Consider the following 16,344-nt stretch of genomic DNA (forward strand, 5'->3'; position numbering starts at 1 on the left):
AGGTTCTTCATGTTGCTGCCAAACAAGAGAAAGTTGGGACCTAGCAGAAATGTGACTTTTGTAGGCTAGTGCCTGGTGGAACAGACTCCAACCATGCAGCCGCAAACTTAAGTCACAGTGTCCAGCAAGCCTGCCAAGACAACTTGTAGTGCAGGCAGTGGGCAACACTGGCCTTCCTGGGAGGAGGCGTTGAATCCTAATCTGGTGGACAGTGCACACCTGGGAAGAACCTAGACTTCAGTAGAGTTCAAGGGCAGAAGACTTCAGTTTCTGCAAAGGGGTATTGACTACAGCAGAGGTTCTCAAGCATATTGTAATCATTTTGGGAGCTTAAAAAATGCTCAGGCCCCACCCTGAACCATTCTCATGTAATTAATCTGGGATGAGGCTTGGTATGTCTTTTGCGCTTCCCATGTGTTACTAATGTTCATCCAGGGTTTCTGGATGACTGTGACTGACAGAAGTCCCAATCTGCAGTGAAGAAGACCCTGAAAGGGGAGAACAAGAGTTACAAAGGGGAAGTGTCTGCACTGGCTCCTTTTAGGGTGACTAAGTCATCCCGGTTTGTACACAACCTTGCTGGATTTAGCACTGAAAGTCCTGCATCCTAGGGAACCCCTTCATCCCAGGCAAACCTGGAGGGTTGATCACTCTTACCCTTTAATCTAGGCCTGTATACACATCCTGTACGGTATCTATGACCAGCACCTAAAAGAAGTAGCCCTGCATTTCCCACTACTTGTACATGGCAGTATTCTTGCATATTCTTAGCTACTACCTTCCATTTTGTTCCCGATAAAGCCAACTGGATTTGGGAGAACAAGAAAAGGAGTGGAGCAGAGCTACAGCTTTTTACATACTTTCTTCTTCAGTAAGCCTTGGTTCAGGAACTAGTGTAGGATTTCACTGAGCTTAGCTATGAGGAGCTTTAGATTGCAGAGGCAGGTATAGTGTAAAACAGTGCGTCGGAATCACCTGGAGGCTGGCTAAAACACAGGTGGCTAGACCACATCTTCAGAGTTTCTGATGGAGTAAGTCTAGGGTGAGATTTGATAATTTGCATTTCTATCAAGCTGATGCTGATGTTGCTGAGCCAGAAATCACACTTGGAGATCCACTGGTGTAAAGACCCTTGAGTGTGCACCAGGCACACCTGGATGTGAAAGCAGGGCTTTAAACCAGTTCGTTTCTGTTTGAACCCCTAAGAGTCACCTGGGGATCTTGTTAAAATGTAGATTCTGATTCAGAATATCTGGGGTGGAAATGCAAATTCTCAACAAGGGTTTCAACTGAACAAGCCGGTTGAAGCCCTGGTAACAAGGATCTCTGTCTTTTTTTTTTTCCCTAACTTGTAAAATGAGGAAAACAATATTCACCTCATTAATCATGAAATATTACATAAAACACCAAGCAGAATATTAGGATATTGTCAACACTGATTCTCTAAAAGATCTGTCTTTCTGGTCTCCTCTGGATGGGAATGCTTGGTGTGTAGAGTTGGCTATTTTAGGTTAATGATTACAAATATCGTTTAATCAGCTGGTGAGCTTTCTGTAACTATGAAAAATTCGGGGACATAGCTCTTTGGACATTCTGATCCAGTAGGTTAGAGGTAAGTTGATTTACAAAGCCTACCATGGTATTCTGATAGTATGGGAACCACTGCTATTGAGGTATATTTCTCTACAGCACGGATTCTTAACCACTGCAGTTGCATTGTCTCTCCTGGGGAATTTAAAAAGATGCTGATGGCTCATGCTCCACCCCCAGAGATTATGATTTATTTGGTCTGGAGTATTGCCTAGGCATTGGATTGTAAAATCTCCCCATGTGATTAAGATAAGCAGCCAAGGTTGAGAACCACGGCCCTAGTGTGTTCCTGGTTAAGAAAAAATATGGAGTATTTGCTAAAATACAAATTCTTGGGTCTCATCTCTGAGTTATCTAAACAAATACTTTGGTCAAGGGATACAGTAATTTTGCTTTGTGATAATACCCTGAATTGTTAGTCTTAACCATAAAGGGTGAGCATCATAGCTGAAGAGATACTATGTTGTTATTGTTAGGTGCCGTCAAATCTGTTCCGATTCATAGCAACCCTACATACAACAGAACGAAACACTGCTGACCTGAGCCCATTGTTGCAGCCACTGTGCCTGTTCATCTTGTTGAAGGTCTTTCTCTTTTTGCTGACCCTCTCCCTTATCAAGCATGATGTCCTTCTCCAGGGACTGGTCTCTCCTGATAACATGTGCCAAGTACAGGAGATGAAGTCTCAGCATCCTTGCTTCCGAGGAGCACTCTGGCTGTACTTCTTCCAAGACAGATTTGTTAGTTCTTCTGACAGTCCATGGTATATTCAGTATTCTTCACCAGCACCATAATTCAAAGGCATAAATTCTTCTTTGGTCTTCCTTATTCATTGTCCAACTTTCTTATGCATATGAGGCAATTGAAAATACCATGACTTGGGTCAGGTACATCTTAGTCCTAAAAGTGACATTTTTGCTTTTTAACACTTTATAGAGATCTTTTGCAGCAGATTTGCCCAACACAATACGTCATTTGATTTCTTGACTGCTGCTTCCATGAGTGTTGTTTGTGGATCCACGTAAAATGAAATCCTTGACAACTTCAGTATTTTCTTCCTTTATTATGATGTTGCTTATTGGTCCAGTTGTGAGGATTTTTGTTTTCTTTATGTTGAGGTGTAAGCCATACTGAAGGCTGTAGTCTTTGATCTTCATCAGTAAGTACTTCAAGTCCTCTTTGCTTGACTCAGCAAGCAAGTTTGTGTCATTTTTATGTCGCAGGTTGTTAATGAGTCTTCCTCCAATCCTGATGCCATGCTCTTCTTCATATAGTCCAGCTTCTCGGATTATTTGCTCAGCATACAGGTTGAGTAAGTATGGAGAAAGGTTACAACCCTGACACATACCTTTCCTGCTTTTAAACCACGCAGTATCCCCCTTGTTCTGTTCGAATGACTGCCTCTTGGTCTATGTACAGATTCCTCATGAGCATAATTAAGTGTTCTGGAATTCTTCCTTTTCGAAATGTTATTCATAATTTGTTATGATCCATACCGTAGAATGCCTTTGTGTAGTCAGTAAAACACAGGTAAACATCTTTCTGGTATTCTCTGCTTTCAGCCAAGATCTGTCTGATATCAGCAGTTACATCCATTGTTCCATGTCCTCTTCTGAATCCAGCTTGGATTTCTGGAAGTTACCTGTCAGTATACTGCTGTAACTACTTTTGAATGATCTTCAACAGAATTTTACTTGCCTGTGATATTAATGATATTTTTCCATAATTTCTGCATTTGGTTGGATCACCTTTCTTTGGAATGGGCAAATATGGATCTCTCCCAGTTGGCTGGCCAAGTAGCTATCTTCCAAACTTCTTGCAACAGATGAGTGAGCACCTCCAGTGCTGTATCCATTTGTTGAAACATCTCAGTTGGTATTCCATCAATTTCTGGAGCCTTGTTTTTCACCAGTGCTTTCAGTGCAGCTTGGACTTCTTCCTTCAGTACCATCAGTTCTTGATCATATGCTGCCTCTTGAAACGGTTGAACATCAACCAGTTCTTGTTGATACAGTGACTCTGTGTATTCCTTCCATCTTCTTTTGATGCTTCCTGCATTGTTCAGTATTTTGCCCATAGAATACTTCAGTATTGCAACTTGAGGCTTACATTTTTTTCTTCAGTTCTTTAAGTTTGAGAAATGCTGTGCATGTTCTTCCCTTATGGTTTTCTAACTCCAGGTCTTTGCTCATTTCATTATAGTAATACTTTGTCTTCTCGAGTTGCCGTTTGAAATATTCTGTTCAGCTCTTTTACTTCATCATTTCTTCCTTTCGCTTTAGCTATTCTACATTCCAGAGCAAGTTTCAGAATCTCTTCTGACATCCATTTTGGTTTTTCTTGTCTTTTTAATGACCCTTTGCTTTCTTCATGTATGATGTCCTTGATATCCCACAACTTGTCTGGTCTTTGGTCATTAGTGTTCAGTGTGTCAAATTTATTCTTGAGATGGTCTCAAAATTTTGGTGGGATATACTCAAGGTCATATTTTGGCTCTTGATATGCTAGGCATTAGTGAGCTGAAATGGACTGGTATTAGCCATTTTTAATCAGATAATCATATGGTCTGCTATGCTGGGAATGACAGATTGAATAGGAACAGTGTTGCATTCATCCTCAAAAAACATTTCAAGATCATCCTGAAGTACAGTACTGTCAGTGATAGGATAATATCCATATGCCTACAAGGAAGATCAATTAATACAGCTATTATTCAGATTTATGCACCAGCCACTACTGCCAAAGATGAGGAAATTGAAGATTTTTACCAACTTCTGCTGTCTGAAATTGATCAAACATGCAGTCAAGATGCATTGATAATTACTGGTGATTGGAATGCAAAAGTTGGAAACAAAGAAGAAGAATCTGTAATTGGAAAATATTGTCTTCATGATAGAAATGACCCTGGAGAGCACATGATAGAATTTTGCAAGACCAACAACTTATTCTTTACAGATACCTTTTTTCAACGGCATAAATGGTGAGTATACACGTGGACCTCACCAGATGGAAAACACTGGAATCAAATCGACTACATCTGTGGAAAGAGATGATGGAAAAGCTCAATATCATTGTCAGAACAAGGCCAGGGGCCGACTAGGGAACAGACCATCAGTTGCTCATATGCAAGTTCAAGCTGAAGAGATACTATAAAATCCCTAATTCAGAAAATATTGCCTGGCTGCATCCCTCTCTTATTTATATAGCAGTTTTTTTCTGTGTACTTTTTGTTATCTCATGGAATCCCTTGCATATCCTTGGAGGTAGCTTGTGTAGATATTATCGCAATTTTATTGATGAGGAACCTGAGATGGAAGTATACACCCACACTTGGGGACGTGAAGATAGAGCAGGCACATACGCTGCTCTGAAAGGAGACCATAGTCTAGTGTCAGGATAATATAGGTACAGGAGTGCAAGTAGAAAGACATGTGGTACAGATAAAAAATATACATGTATGGAAATTTAGAGAAGGGATGGATTAGTGGGAAGTAATTTGTGAGGAGGAGGGAATCTGAGAAAGCTTTTTGAGGAGGTGATCTTGGCCCATCTTGGAGCTGACAACGTTGTAGAGTTTCTTTTCAGGGTCTAGATATAGGGCAAATGACAGTGGTCTCAATGCTGTGCTCCAGTTGGTCCCTTTTATTGGTTTTTCATAGTTTTATAACCCAGACTGTGTAAATTCCTTTTTGTTATCCTGCCATCATATTTATAATAAATCTTAACTTTCTTTTAAAATCTTGCTGACTGTTTAATAAAAAATATATTATAGTCTTTGAATTTTATAAATAAATGATTATTTTACTTCACTAAAATAAAAATTGTAATAAGCTTTTTTTTTTCTATTGGGAAGATAAACCAATAAATAGACATATGAGCTATCTTATAGTTCATTTTTATAGTGGTGTTTTTTTTTTAAAAACTATAACTGTCTAATTTGCTAAAAATAAACATCTGGATTGTTATAACTGTTATTAAATCAAGGAGTAAGAGGACAGTTTCAAGGACAGTGGATTTATTTTTAGAACAAAGGAATAAAGCTGTATGACTGGCAGCCAGATAAAGGGGCCAACTCTATTAGGATGTGCTGGCTTTTTTCTTTTCCCACAACATCTGTCTCAGATTATTATATATATACCTACTCCCATAAAGCATCCTCAGAAGTCATGAAGATATGACAAACCTTTATGATTGATACAATTTGAGACAGTTGTTTTAAGTTAGTGGTTTTTATTGAAATATATAATTTTTAATAAAATGAAGTTTATTATTTTCAAATGCAGTACATATTTAAAACAGATATAAGTGCAAAGAAATATGATTATATTTGTTCTTTTAAATACCTAATAAAATTTAAAACATACCTATGTTTTGTCCTACCAGTTCCATGTCTGGTAACTTCTACATGTGTACTGACAGAAGTGCACAAAAATATCTGAAAGAATGTTGGTTGTGACATTGTTTGATACCCAAAACACAAACAAAAAAAGTGGAAATAATCTAAAAGCACATTAGTGCAGGACTGTTTTAAGTGAATTGTGGTTCATACTTATAATAGAATATTATGCAGTCATTGAAAGAATGAGGTATTGGCATAGATGCCCAAGTTACTAAGGAAAAAAAAAATCAAGAGGCAGAACAGTGTGCATAGTGTAAAACCATTTGTGTACTGAAAATTATATCCATATATTTATGTATATAGACATTTACTTGAATATATATAGACTATTCCTGACGGGACACAAAATCTGTTAAAAATGCTTACTTCTTAGGAGGCAACTGCAGCGTAAAGAGTGTATGAGGGATGTATTTTACTTTTCATCATGTACCCTCTGAATTCTTAGAATTTTCACTGCAAGTATGTATTGTTTTCTTTTAATGGTAAATGATTAAAAAAAAACTAATTACAAAGTGAAAGGAAAATGTATTAAATTTATTTTAATAAATTTATATAAAGTAAGGAAGCCCTTTAATGTTAAAACCTTCATCCTGGATTAAGAAATATTTCCAGGAATATTAAAGAAAAACATTATTTTAGCTCTTAGTTTAAATAATTACTAATATATGGTAAGTAATCCCTGGAAAACATCATAATGCAAAATTAATTTCTACTGTTATTTAGAAGAATTACAAATATCACTATTTGAGAGCCTCGAATTTTGAATTCTGTTAGTCCAAATTGACAAGATTTTTTCCCTGGTGTTTATGCTTCTCTTGAAGTGTCATAGAAACATTTGATAATGATTCAACCATATTGAGCTCTTTACTTCATTTGCAGTGTTATGTCCTGACCATATGCTGTTTTTGGACTGACTCTTGGTTTTCAGAATCAGAAATTAGAGAAAGGTTGTTTTCTATTATCTAATCATTTATCTACCTCTCCCTCAATGTAATGGAGGATTGTCTTCAAAAATGAATTATTTGTCCTTTTTATGATTTAATATTACATGTCTCTAGAATTGATATCTTAAAGAAAACTTTAGTATTTTTATTTCTAAAACATTTCTTATATGGGAATGGTCCAAATTATGCCACCTTTGCTCACTTATGTGATATTTCCTCTGCACACAATAAATTTTTAACTTCTATTGTTCCCTATACCGATACCATAATTCTTGTGACTATCCTTTGTTTGTACTTCTCTTTGTTTCCACTATCTTTATGTCTACTGTTCACTGTGAGTCTTAGACCTCTGACAGAGAAGTTCCAACTGAGTTATTTAGTCATTGTCCAATATAGGGAAACACTTTTAGACAGAGGGCTGTTTCTGTCCAGGTACCTCATTGGCTACTGGCCTTTAGTTTCTGACCAATAAAAAAGCTAGGGTGTTGATTCTTGGTCAGTCAGATGTGTGCAGGAAATGAAGGTCATTTGAAACATAGCATAGCAACCTCTTATGCACTTAGAAACTAATCTTAGGGATAGTTCCCTAGTCCAGGAGTCCAACAGAGGTATTTTAAACTTCTTTTAAATTTACCGCCAGCCCTATTAAAGAAACAAACAAAAAACAAAACAAAATTTTCAAAAATGAGCCTAGAGGAAAGCTTAGATTTGCATTGCATAATTCACAGCTTCTAGGGGTAAGGCCACAGGCTTTGTGTTCACACAAAGTTTGTGTCCCTACTTGGCAACTTCCTAGGTGGACAGCCTTGGCCCCCAGAGATTGTGTCCTCTTACGTATAATAGGAATAATAATATTTTTCTTTGTAGAATTGACGTGAGGATTTAATCTGATTGTGAATGTATATTGAGTAAAAAAATTATGGACACACAGTAATTATAATAGTAGCAAACATTTATTACTTAACAAGTGCCAAGCGTTATTCTAATACTTTATGCATATTAGCTCATTTAATCCTCATGACAACCCTATGAGATTATTATCCCCATTTAAGAGAGAAAACTGAGACACAGGGAGGTTAGATGACTTGTTTGAGGTCACAGGGCTAGCAAGTGGAATGGCCAATAGCTCATGCTGTTAACATCTACACTATACTGACCCTCCCCATGAAGTTGGGGCCTCACTTTCTAGTGCCTGACTTTATTTCTGCTCCCAACTCCCTTTGGCCTTCTGGGTTCCATCCCACTTCCGACCTAGATATGAAGTACCACCCTAAGTTGTCCTCTGTCATAGCCAACCACAATCATTAATTTATGATGCTCAGTGACACTCTTGGGAATTTGGAGGTGTCTCAGTATTAGAGATTGCATAGTGTACTGTCTTAACCTGCTCTCCACCCCCTCTCCAAATCTGAGATTTACCAGATCCTTCTCATTATCTCATGAGGAACAGCAGTCTCAGGACTGACTGTCTTCATTGGAATTCCAGTGAACAAAATGTCTTCGGCCTTGTTACATCATTATGTCTTCCTGTTCTCACCCCTTTACTTGTCAAGCGCTGACTATTTTAAGTAAGGTTGGTTCCCTACACTCCTATCAGTCGTTCCCATTTCGCTTGTTCATATCTCAATGAGTCAGTTTAATTAGCAGCTTTCAGCTACTGAAGAAATAGGAAATTAGTAAGGGAATGGGCAAAGGTCATTCAGAGCAGTGCTTCCCAAACTTTAATGTGAATAGGAATCACCTGGTGATTTGTTAAAATGCAGTTTCTGACTCGGTAGGTCTGGGGTGAGGCCTGAGATTCTGAATGTCTGCAAGCTCCTGGTGATGTCAGTGCCCTAGCTCTGCAGACCATACTGTGAATAGCAAGTATTTAAATACTAAAGAATACATAGTCCTTTTATAGGCACACTTAATCCAAAGACATGACTCTCTGTTAATGGAATTTAGTTAATGTGACTGGCTGCTAGAAGAAAGTGCACAATTTCAAACCCTACCCCTAGACTCTGCTTACCAGTAAGGCCATTCCTGAGCTGAGAAAAAGAATAGTATCAACTTGTCTGTCTGGCAGTCAAGTTTTGACATAAGCAGTGTAAAAACAGGCATTTTCCTCCATCAGTTTAACTTTAGGTGACTTTCCAATGATTTATATTCATTTTTACTTAGCTTTATGTGAAAGAGTATTGCCTTGCTGCTACTAAAGGTTGAGTCACTCATGACTAGGGAAATAGATGATTACACTCACCCAGGTGCAAGGGCCACACGTGTATTTCAGTATCTGTTTCTTTGGTCCTTTAACATCATCTGCATAAAAGGAAACTTAAGTCAACTTTTATTTCCGTGCCTTTTGATTTGGAGTCAGCTCACTAGGAGAGTTTATGAATAATTCTGTTTGAAATGGTTTGATAATGCTAATGTGAATAATGAAACACTGTACAGAGCTTTACATATGGAAGTGCAGTGTGGGCAGAAACCTGTGAAATGATGTGATTGACTCTCCTTGTGATGGCAAAGGTTTATGTTCTCTATGTTTATTCTCAGGGAGGGGAACACTGCTACTACCAGGGCCATATTCGAGGAAACCTTGCCTCATTTGTTGCACTGTCGACATGCCATGGACTTCAGTAAGTGTTCAGAAAACTATTTGTTTAGTTAATTTTTTCAGCATTATTTTCTTCTTTTTAATGCACTGTAATTGAAATCTATATTTTATGTCAAGAAATAATTTTAAATCACTGATGGGTCTGATTTTTTTCTATTTTAGTGGCTCATAAATCCAGCAGATTTTTAAATTAGAATTGCAATAACCAGGGGCTTTGGAATTATATGATACTCTATAGTGATATTCGAAGGGTTTTTTGAAATTTTTTTATTGTGCTTTAAGTGAAAGTTTACAGTTCAAGTCAGTTTCTCATACAGAAATTCATACACACATTGCTGTGTGACCAAAGCTGCTCTCCCTATCATGTGACAGCACACTCCTCCTTTCCACCCCAGATTTCCTGTGTCCATTCAAACAGCTCCTGTCACTTTTTGCCTTCTCATCTCTCCTCCGGACAGGAGCTACCCATTTAGTCTCATTGAGCAAACTGAGCTAAGAAGCACTCTCTTCACGAGTATCATTTTATGTCCCATAGTCCAGTCTAGTCTTTGTCTAAAGAGTTGGCTACGGGAATGGTTTCGGTTCTGGGCTAACAGAGAGTCCGGGGGCCATGTCTTCCAGGGTCCCTCCAGTCTCAGTCAGACCATTAAGTCTAGTCTTTTTACTAGAATTTGAGTTCTGCACCACACCTTTCTTCTGCTCCGTCAGGAACTCTGTTGTGTTCCGTGTCAGGGCGATCATTGGTGGTAGTCGGGCACCACCTAGTTCTTCTGGTCTCAGGCTGTTGGAGTCTCTGGTTTATGTGGCCCTTTCTGTCTCTTGGGCTAATATTTTCCTCGTGTCTTTGGTGTTCTTCATTTTCCTTTACTCCAGGTGGGTTGGGGCCAATCGATGTATCTTAGATGGCCGCTTGCTAGCTTTTAAGACCCCAGATGCCACTCACCAACATGAGATGCAGAACGTTTTCTTAATAAACTCTATTATGCCGATTGACCTAGATGTCCCCTGAAACCATAGTCCCCAGACCCCTGCCCCTGCTACTCTGTCCCTTGAAGTGTTTGGTTGTATTCAGGAAACTTCTTAGCTTTTGGTTTAGTCCAGTTGTGCTGACTTCCCCTGTAGTGTGTATTGTCCTTCTCTTCACCTAAGGTAATTCTTGTCTACTGTCTAGTTAGTGAATAATCCTCACCCTCCCTCCCCACCCTCATAACCATCAAAGAATGTTTCTTTCTGTGTTTAAACCTTTTCTTGAGTTCTTATAAAAGTGGTCTTATACAATATTTGTCCTTTTGCGATTGACTAAGTTCACTCAGCATAATGCCCTCCAGATTCCTCCATGTTATAAGATGTTTCTTGAATTCCTCATTGTTCTTTGTTGTTGCTTAGTTACTGTGTGAATATACCATAATTTGTTTATCCATTCATCTTTTGATAGGCAGCTAGGTTGTTTCTATCTTTTTGCTATCATGAAGAGTGCTGCAATGAACAAGGGTGTGCATGTATCTATTTGTGCGACAGCTCTTACTTCTCTAGGATATATTCCAAGGAGTGCAATTGCTGGATGGAATGGTACTTCTATTTCCAGCTCTTTAAGGAAGCGCCAAATCAATTTCCAAAATGGTTGTACCATTTTACATTCCCACCAACAGTGTGTAAGTATTCCAGTCTCTCCACAAAGTCTCCAACATTTATTATTTTGTGTTTTTGGGATTAATGCTAGCATTGTTGGGGTGAGATGGTATCTCATTGTAGTTTTGACTTGCATTTCTCTGATGGCTAATGATCTTGAGCATTTCCTCATGTGTCTGTTAGCCACCGGAACGTCTTCTTTGGCGAAGTGCCTGTTCATATCCTTTGCCCTTTTTTTAAATGGGTTATTTGTCTTTTTGTTGTTGAGGCTTTGCAGTATCTTGTAGATTTTAGAGATTAGATGCCAGTCAGATTTGTCGTAGCCAAAAATTTTTTCCCTGTCTGTAGGTTGTCTTTTTACTCTTTTGGTGAGTCTTTTGATGAGCATAAGTGTTTGATTTTTAGGAGCTCCCAGTTGTCTAGTTTCTCTTCTGGTGTTTGTGCATTTTGAGTAATGTTTTGTGTTCTGTTTATGTCATGAATTAGGGCTCCTAGCATTGTCCCTATTTTTTCTTATTGTTTTTTATTTTATATTTAGTCTTTGATCGATTTTGAGTTAGTTTTTGTGCATGGTATGAGGTTTGGGTCTTGTTTTCAGTTTTTTGCAGATGGATATCCAGTTATGCCAGCACCATTTGTTGAAGAGACTGCCTTTTCCCCGGTTAACAGACTTTGGGCCCTTGTCAAATATCAGCTGCTCATAGGTGGATGAATTTATGACTGGATTCTCAATTCTGTTCCATTTGTCTATGTATCTGTTGTTGTACCAGTACCAGGTTGTTTTGAGTACCATGGCGGTATAATAGGTTCTAAAATCAGGTAGTGTGAGGCCTCCTACTTTGTTCCTCTTCTTGAGTAATGCTTTACCTGTCTGGGGCCTCTTGCCTTTCCATATGAAGTTTGTGATTTGTTTCTCCATCTCATTAAAAAATGCTGGTGGAATTTGGATTGGGATTGCATTGTATCTGTAGATTGCTTTGGGTAGAATTGACATTTTCACAATGTCGAGCCTTCCTATCCATGAGCAAGGTATGTTTTTCCACTTATGCAGGTCTTTTTTGGTTTCTTGCAGTAGTGTCTTGTAGTTTTCATTGTATAGGTCTTTTACATCTCTGGTTAGATTTATCTCTAAGTTATCTTCTTGAGGACTATTGTAAATGGTATTGATTTGGTGATTTCCTCTTCGAAGTTCTCTTTGTTGGTATAGAGGAATCCAACTGATTTTTATATGTTTATCTTGTATCCTGAAACTTTGCTGAAATCTTCTATTAGTTGCAGTAGTTTTCTTGTGGATTCTTTGGGGTTTTCTGTGTATGAGATCATATCATCTGCAAACAGAGATACTTTTACTTCTTCCTTAACGATTTGGATGCCCTTTATTTCTTTTTCTAGCCTAATTTCTCTGGGTAGGACCTCCAGCACAATGTTGAATGTGAGTGATGATAGAGGGCATCCTTGTCTGGTTCCTGTTCTCAAAGGGAGTGCTTTCAGACTCTCTCCATTTAGGATGATGTTGGCTGTTGGCTTTGTATAAATGCCCTTAATTATGTTGAGGAATTTCTCTTCTATTCCTATTTTGCTGCGAGTTTTTATGATTAATGGGTGCTGGACTTTGTCAAATGCCTTTTCTGCATTGATTGATAAGATCATGTGGTTCTTGTCTTTTGTTTTATTTATGTGATGGATTACATTAATTGTTTTTCTAATGTTGAACTATCCCTGCATACTTAATATGAATCCCACTTGGTCATGGTGAATTATTTTTTGATATGTTGCTGAATTCTATTGGCTAGAATTTCATTGAAAATTTTTGCATCTCTGTTCTTGAGGGATATTGGTCTGTAATTTTCTTTTTTTGTGTTGTCTTTACCTGGTTTGGTATCAGGGTTATGCTGGCTTCATAGAATGAGTTTGGGAGTATTCCATCCTTTTCTATGCTCTGAAATACCTTTAGTAGTAGTGGTGTTAACTCTTCTCTGAAAGTTTGGTAGAATTCTCCAGTGAAGCCATTTGGGCCAGGGCTTTTCTTGGGGGGGAGTTTTTAAATTACCTTTTCAATCCCTTTCTTTTTTATAGGTTTATTTAGTTGTTCTACCTCTGTTTGTGTTAGTTTAGGTAGGTAGTGAGTTTCTAGAAATTTGTCCATTTCCTCTAGGTTTTCAGATGTGTTTAGAGTACAGTTTTTCATAGTATTCTGTTACGATTCTTTTAATTTCAGTTGGGTCTGTTGTGATATTGCCCATCTCATTTCTTATATGGGTCATCTGCTTCCTCTCCAGTTTTTCTTTTGTCAGTTTGGCCAGTGGTTTATCGATTTTGTTGATCTTTTCAAAGAAACACATTTTGGTCTTATTAACTCTTTCAATTGTTTTCCTATTTTTGATTACATTTAATTCTGCTCTAATATTTAGTATTTGCTTTCTTTGGTGCCTGAGGGCTTCTTTTGCTACTATCTTTCTATTTGTTTGAGTGGTAGGGTTAATCTTTTGATTTTGGCCCTTCTTTTTGGATGTGTGCATTTATTGCTATAAATTGACCTCTGAGCACTGCTTTTACTGTGTCCCAAAGTTTCTGGTAGGATGTGTTTTCATTCTCATTTGATTCTGTGAATTTCTTTATTCCATCTTTAATTTCTTCTATAACCCAGTAGTTCTTGAGCAAGGTGTTGTTCAGTTTCCATGTGTTTGATTTTTTTTCCTTGCTTTTTCTGTTATTGATTTCTACTTCTATGGCTTCATGGTCAGAAAAGATGCTTTGTAATATTTCGATGCGTTGGATTCTGTTAAGGCTTGCTTTATGGCCTGTCATGGATTGAATTTTGTCCCCCAAAAATGGGTGTATCAACTTGGCTAGGTCATGATTCCCAGTATTGTATGACTGTGTACCATTTTATAATCTGATGTGATTTCCGTATGTGTTGTAAACTCTATCACTATGATGTAATAAGATGGATTAGCGGCAGTTATATTTGATGAGGTATACAAGATTGGATAGTGTCTTAAACCAGTCTCTTTTGAGATATAAAAGAGAGAAATAAGGAGAGACACAGGGAAACCTCATACCACCCAGAAAGCAGTACTCGGAGTAGAGTGTGTCCTTTGGACCTGAGGTTCCTGTGCTGAGTTGCTTACATACCAAGGGAGGACTGATGCATCTCAAGGACCTTCCTCCAGAGCCAACAGATAGAGACAGCCTTCTCCTGACCTGATGCTCTGAATTTGGACTTATAGCCTACTGGACTATGATATAATAAACTTCTCTTTGTTAAAGCTATCCACTTGAGGTATTTCTGTTACAGCGGCACTAAGACACGGCCCAATATGTGGTCTGTTTTGGAGAATGTTCCACGTATGTTGGAAAAGAAAGTACTTGGCTGCTGTTGGGTGGAGTGTTCTGTATATGTCTGTGAGATCAAGTTGGTTGATTATGGCATTTAGATCTTCCGTGACTTTATTGAGCTTCTTTCTGGATGTTCTGTCCTTCATCGAAAGTGGTGTGTTGAAGTGTCTTACTATTATTGTGGAGCCATCTATCTCTCTTTTCAGTGCTGTTAGAGTTTCTTTTATGTATTTTGGAGCCCTGTCATTGGGTAAGTATTGATTATGGTTATTGCCTCCTGGTGTATTGATCCTTTAATCATTATATAGTGTCCTTCCTTACCCTTTGTGGTGGATTTTATTTTAAAGTCTATTTTCTCAGAGATTAATATTGCCAGAGATTAATATTGCCACTCCTGTTCTTTTTTGATTGTTGCTTGATATATTTTTTTCCATCATTCAAGTTTAGTTTGTGTCTTCAAGTCTAAGATGTGTCTCTTGTAGGCAGCAGATAGAGGGGTCGTGTTTTTCTATCCGTTCTGCCACTCTCTATCTCTTGATTGGTGTGTTTAGTCCATTGATATTCAGTGTAATTATTGATAGGTATACATTTAGAGCAAGGTTGGGGCTGATGGCTGCCCCTGAGTGTCTGGGAGGAAAGTGTGTCCCTGTTCCCTGGGTTTTGCAGCTGGACTATGGGCACCCAGTGCTGTTTGCTGTAAAGACTGAGAGGCACCACTTATTCTTGGACCCCTGTTGCAGGTAGTTAGGTGGAGTGGGTGGAGCCACCAGTCCTCAGGCCCCTGATGTGGGTAGGTGAGGACCCTGCTTAATAGGCAGAGCAGTATCAAATGTCACAAACCTGCCACTCCACCATATAGCTGATACAGCAAAGTTAGGCTTCAGGTATATACCCTGTTGTACTGTGGTAATGATGGCCTATGCTATTGAAATGGGCACACAGGTCTATACAGAGGTGAGAGGCATTCAAAGCCCATGGACCCTTTATGACTGTGCCTAGGCAAAGGAGCTGTGCCGGCCCTGAGTTCCTGGCTTAGGGGACCTGGCAGATTTTTTCTTCCTGTTTGTTAATTTGTACCCTCTCCAAGGCCAGTAGAATGGCTCAGGGCATGTGACAGATCCTACTTCTGTCCCAGGGGATGCGGTAGTTGTTGAAGCTGGCCTGGGACCAGTGCAGAGTGGGGAGGGAGCAGGTAAATGAGAGAGAGGTTCTTCCAAAATAGGATTTTTTTTGATCCGTGCAGTAGGTTAAATGCACGTACTTGCCTTTTGATGATTGAGCACCACTTTTCACTGGCTCTGGAGACTCAAGCACACTCTCCTCTGCTCAGTCTTTGGTGACATGGAAAATGTGCCCTGTACACCACTACCTGCCTAACTGTGCACGCCAGCTGATGTGGCCCACAGGGTGCTGGCTCCCACCGGGTCGGGTGTGGTAACTCCTCGCTGCTTCTGAACCATCTCTCGCTCCCTCTGCCACTCAGTCTGATTCCTCAAGTTTGCCTTTGATATTCAGGGCTGTTAGATTGTCATATGTAATCAATTTATTTGGTTTTTTTTGATCTTTGTTGTAAGAGGGCCCACTGGAAGTGTCTGACTTCTCTGCCATCTTGGCCCCGCCCTCTGAAGTTTATTTTTTTTTCAAGTTTCATCCAAGTTCATACCGTGTGGTTTGGAAAACTTTGGCTTCTGTTTTGGTGGGTGTTCAATTCTTTGTTACTAGGTCTACCCTTATTCCTCTTAGATGTTAGGTTTTATATTTTCTTGGAATAATACAAGTTTCAATAGATTGAAACTCTCGGCTCCTTGCCTAAAGAGAAAATGCTGCAAGTGAAACATACCTAA

At 38.8% G+C, this 16,344-nt stretch overlaps 1 protein-coding gene across 8 annotated transcripts in view; it reads left to right on the plus strand.

The window, feature by feature from the left end:
- ADAM22 (ADAM metallopeptidase domain 22) overlaps window positions 1-16,344 on the plus strand; it is a 228,855-nt gene that overhangs the window by 132,522 nt on the left and 79,989 nt on the right. For 7 of the 8 annotated variants that reach the window (XM_023736074.1, XM_023736073.1, XM_023736069.1 and 4 more), the window contains one exon: window positions 9,472-9,554. In XM_023736074.1, the coding sequence (XP_023591842.1) occupies window positions 9,472-9,554 (83 nt within the window). Of the gene's footprint in view, window positions 1-6,876; window positions 6,937-9,471; window positions 9,555-16,344 lie in introns of those variants that run through there. The other variant, XM_023736072.1, reaches the window with a different exon arrangement.

The sequence above is a fragment of the Trichechus manatus genome, unplaced genomic scaffold (assembly GCF_000243295.1).
Source record: "Trichechus manatus latirostris isolate Lorelei unplaced genomic scaffold, TriManLat1.0 scaffold00085, whole genome shotgun sequence".
Classification (NCBI taxonomy): Eukaryota; Metazoa; Chordata; class Mammalia; order Sirenia; family Trichechidae; genus Trichechus; species Trichechus manatus.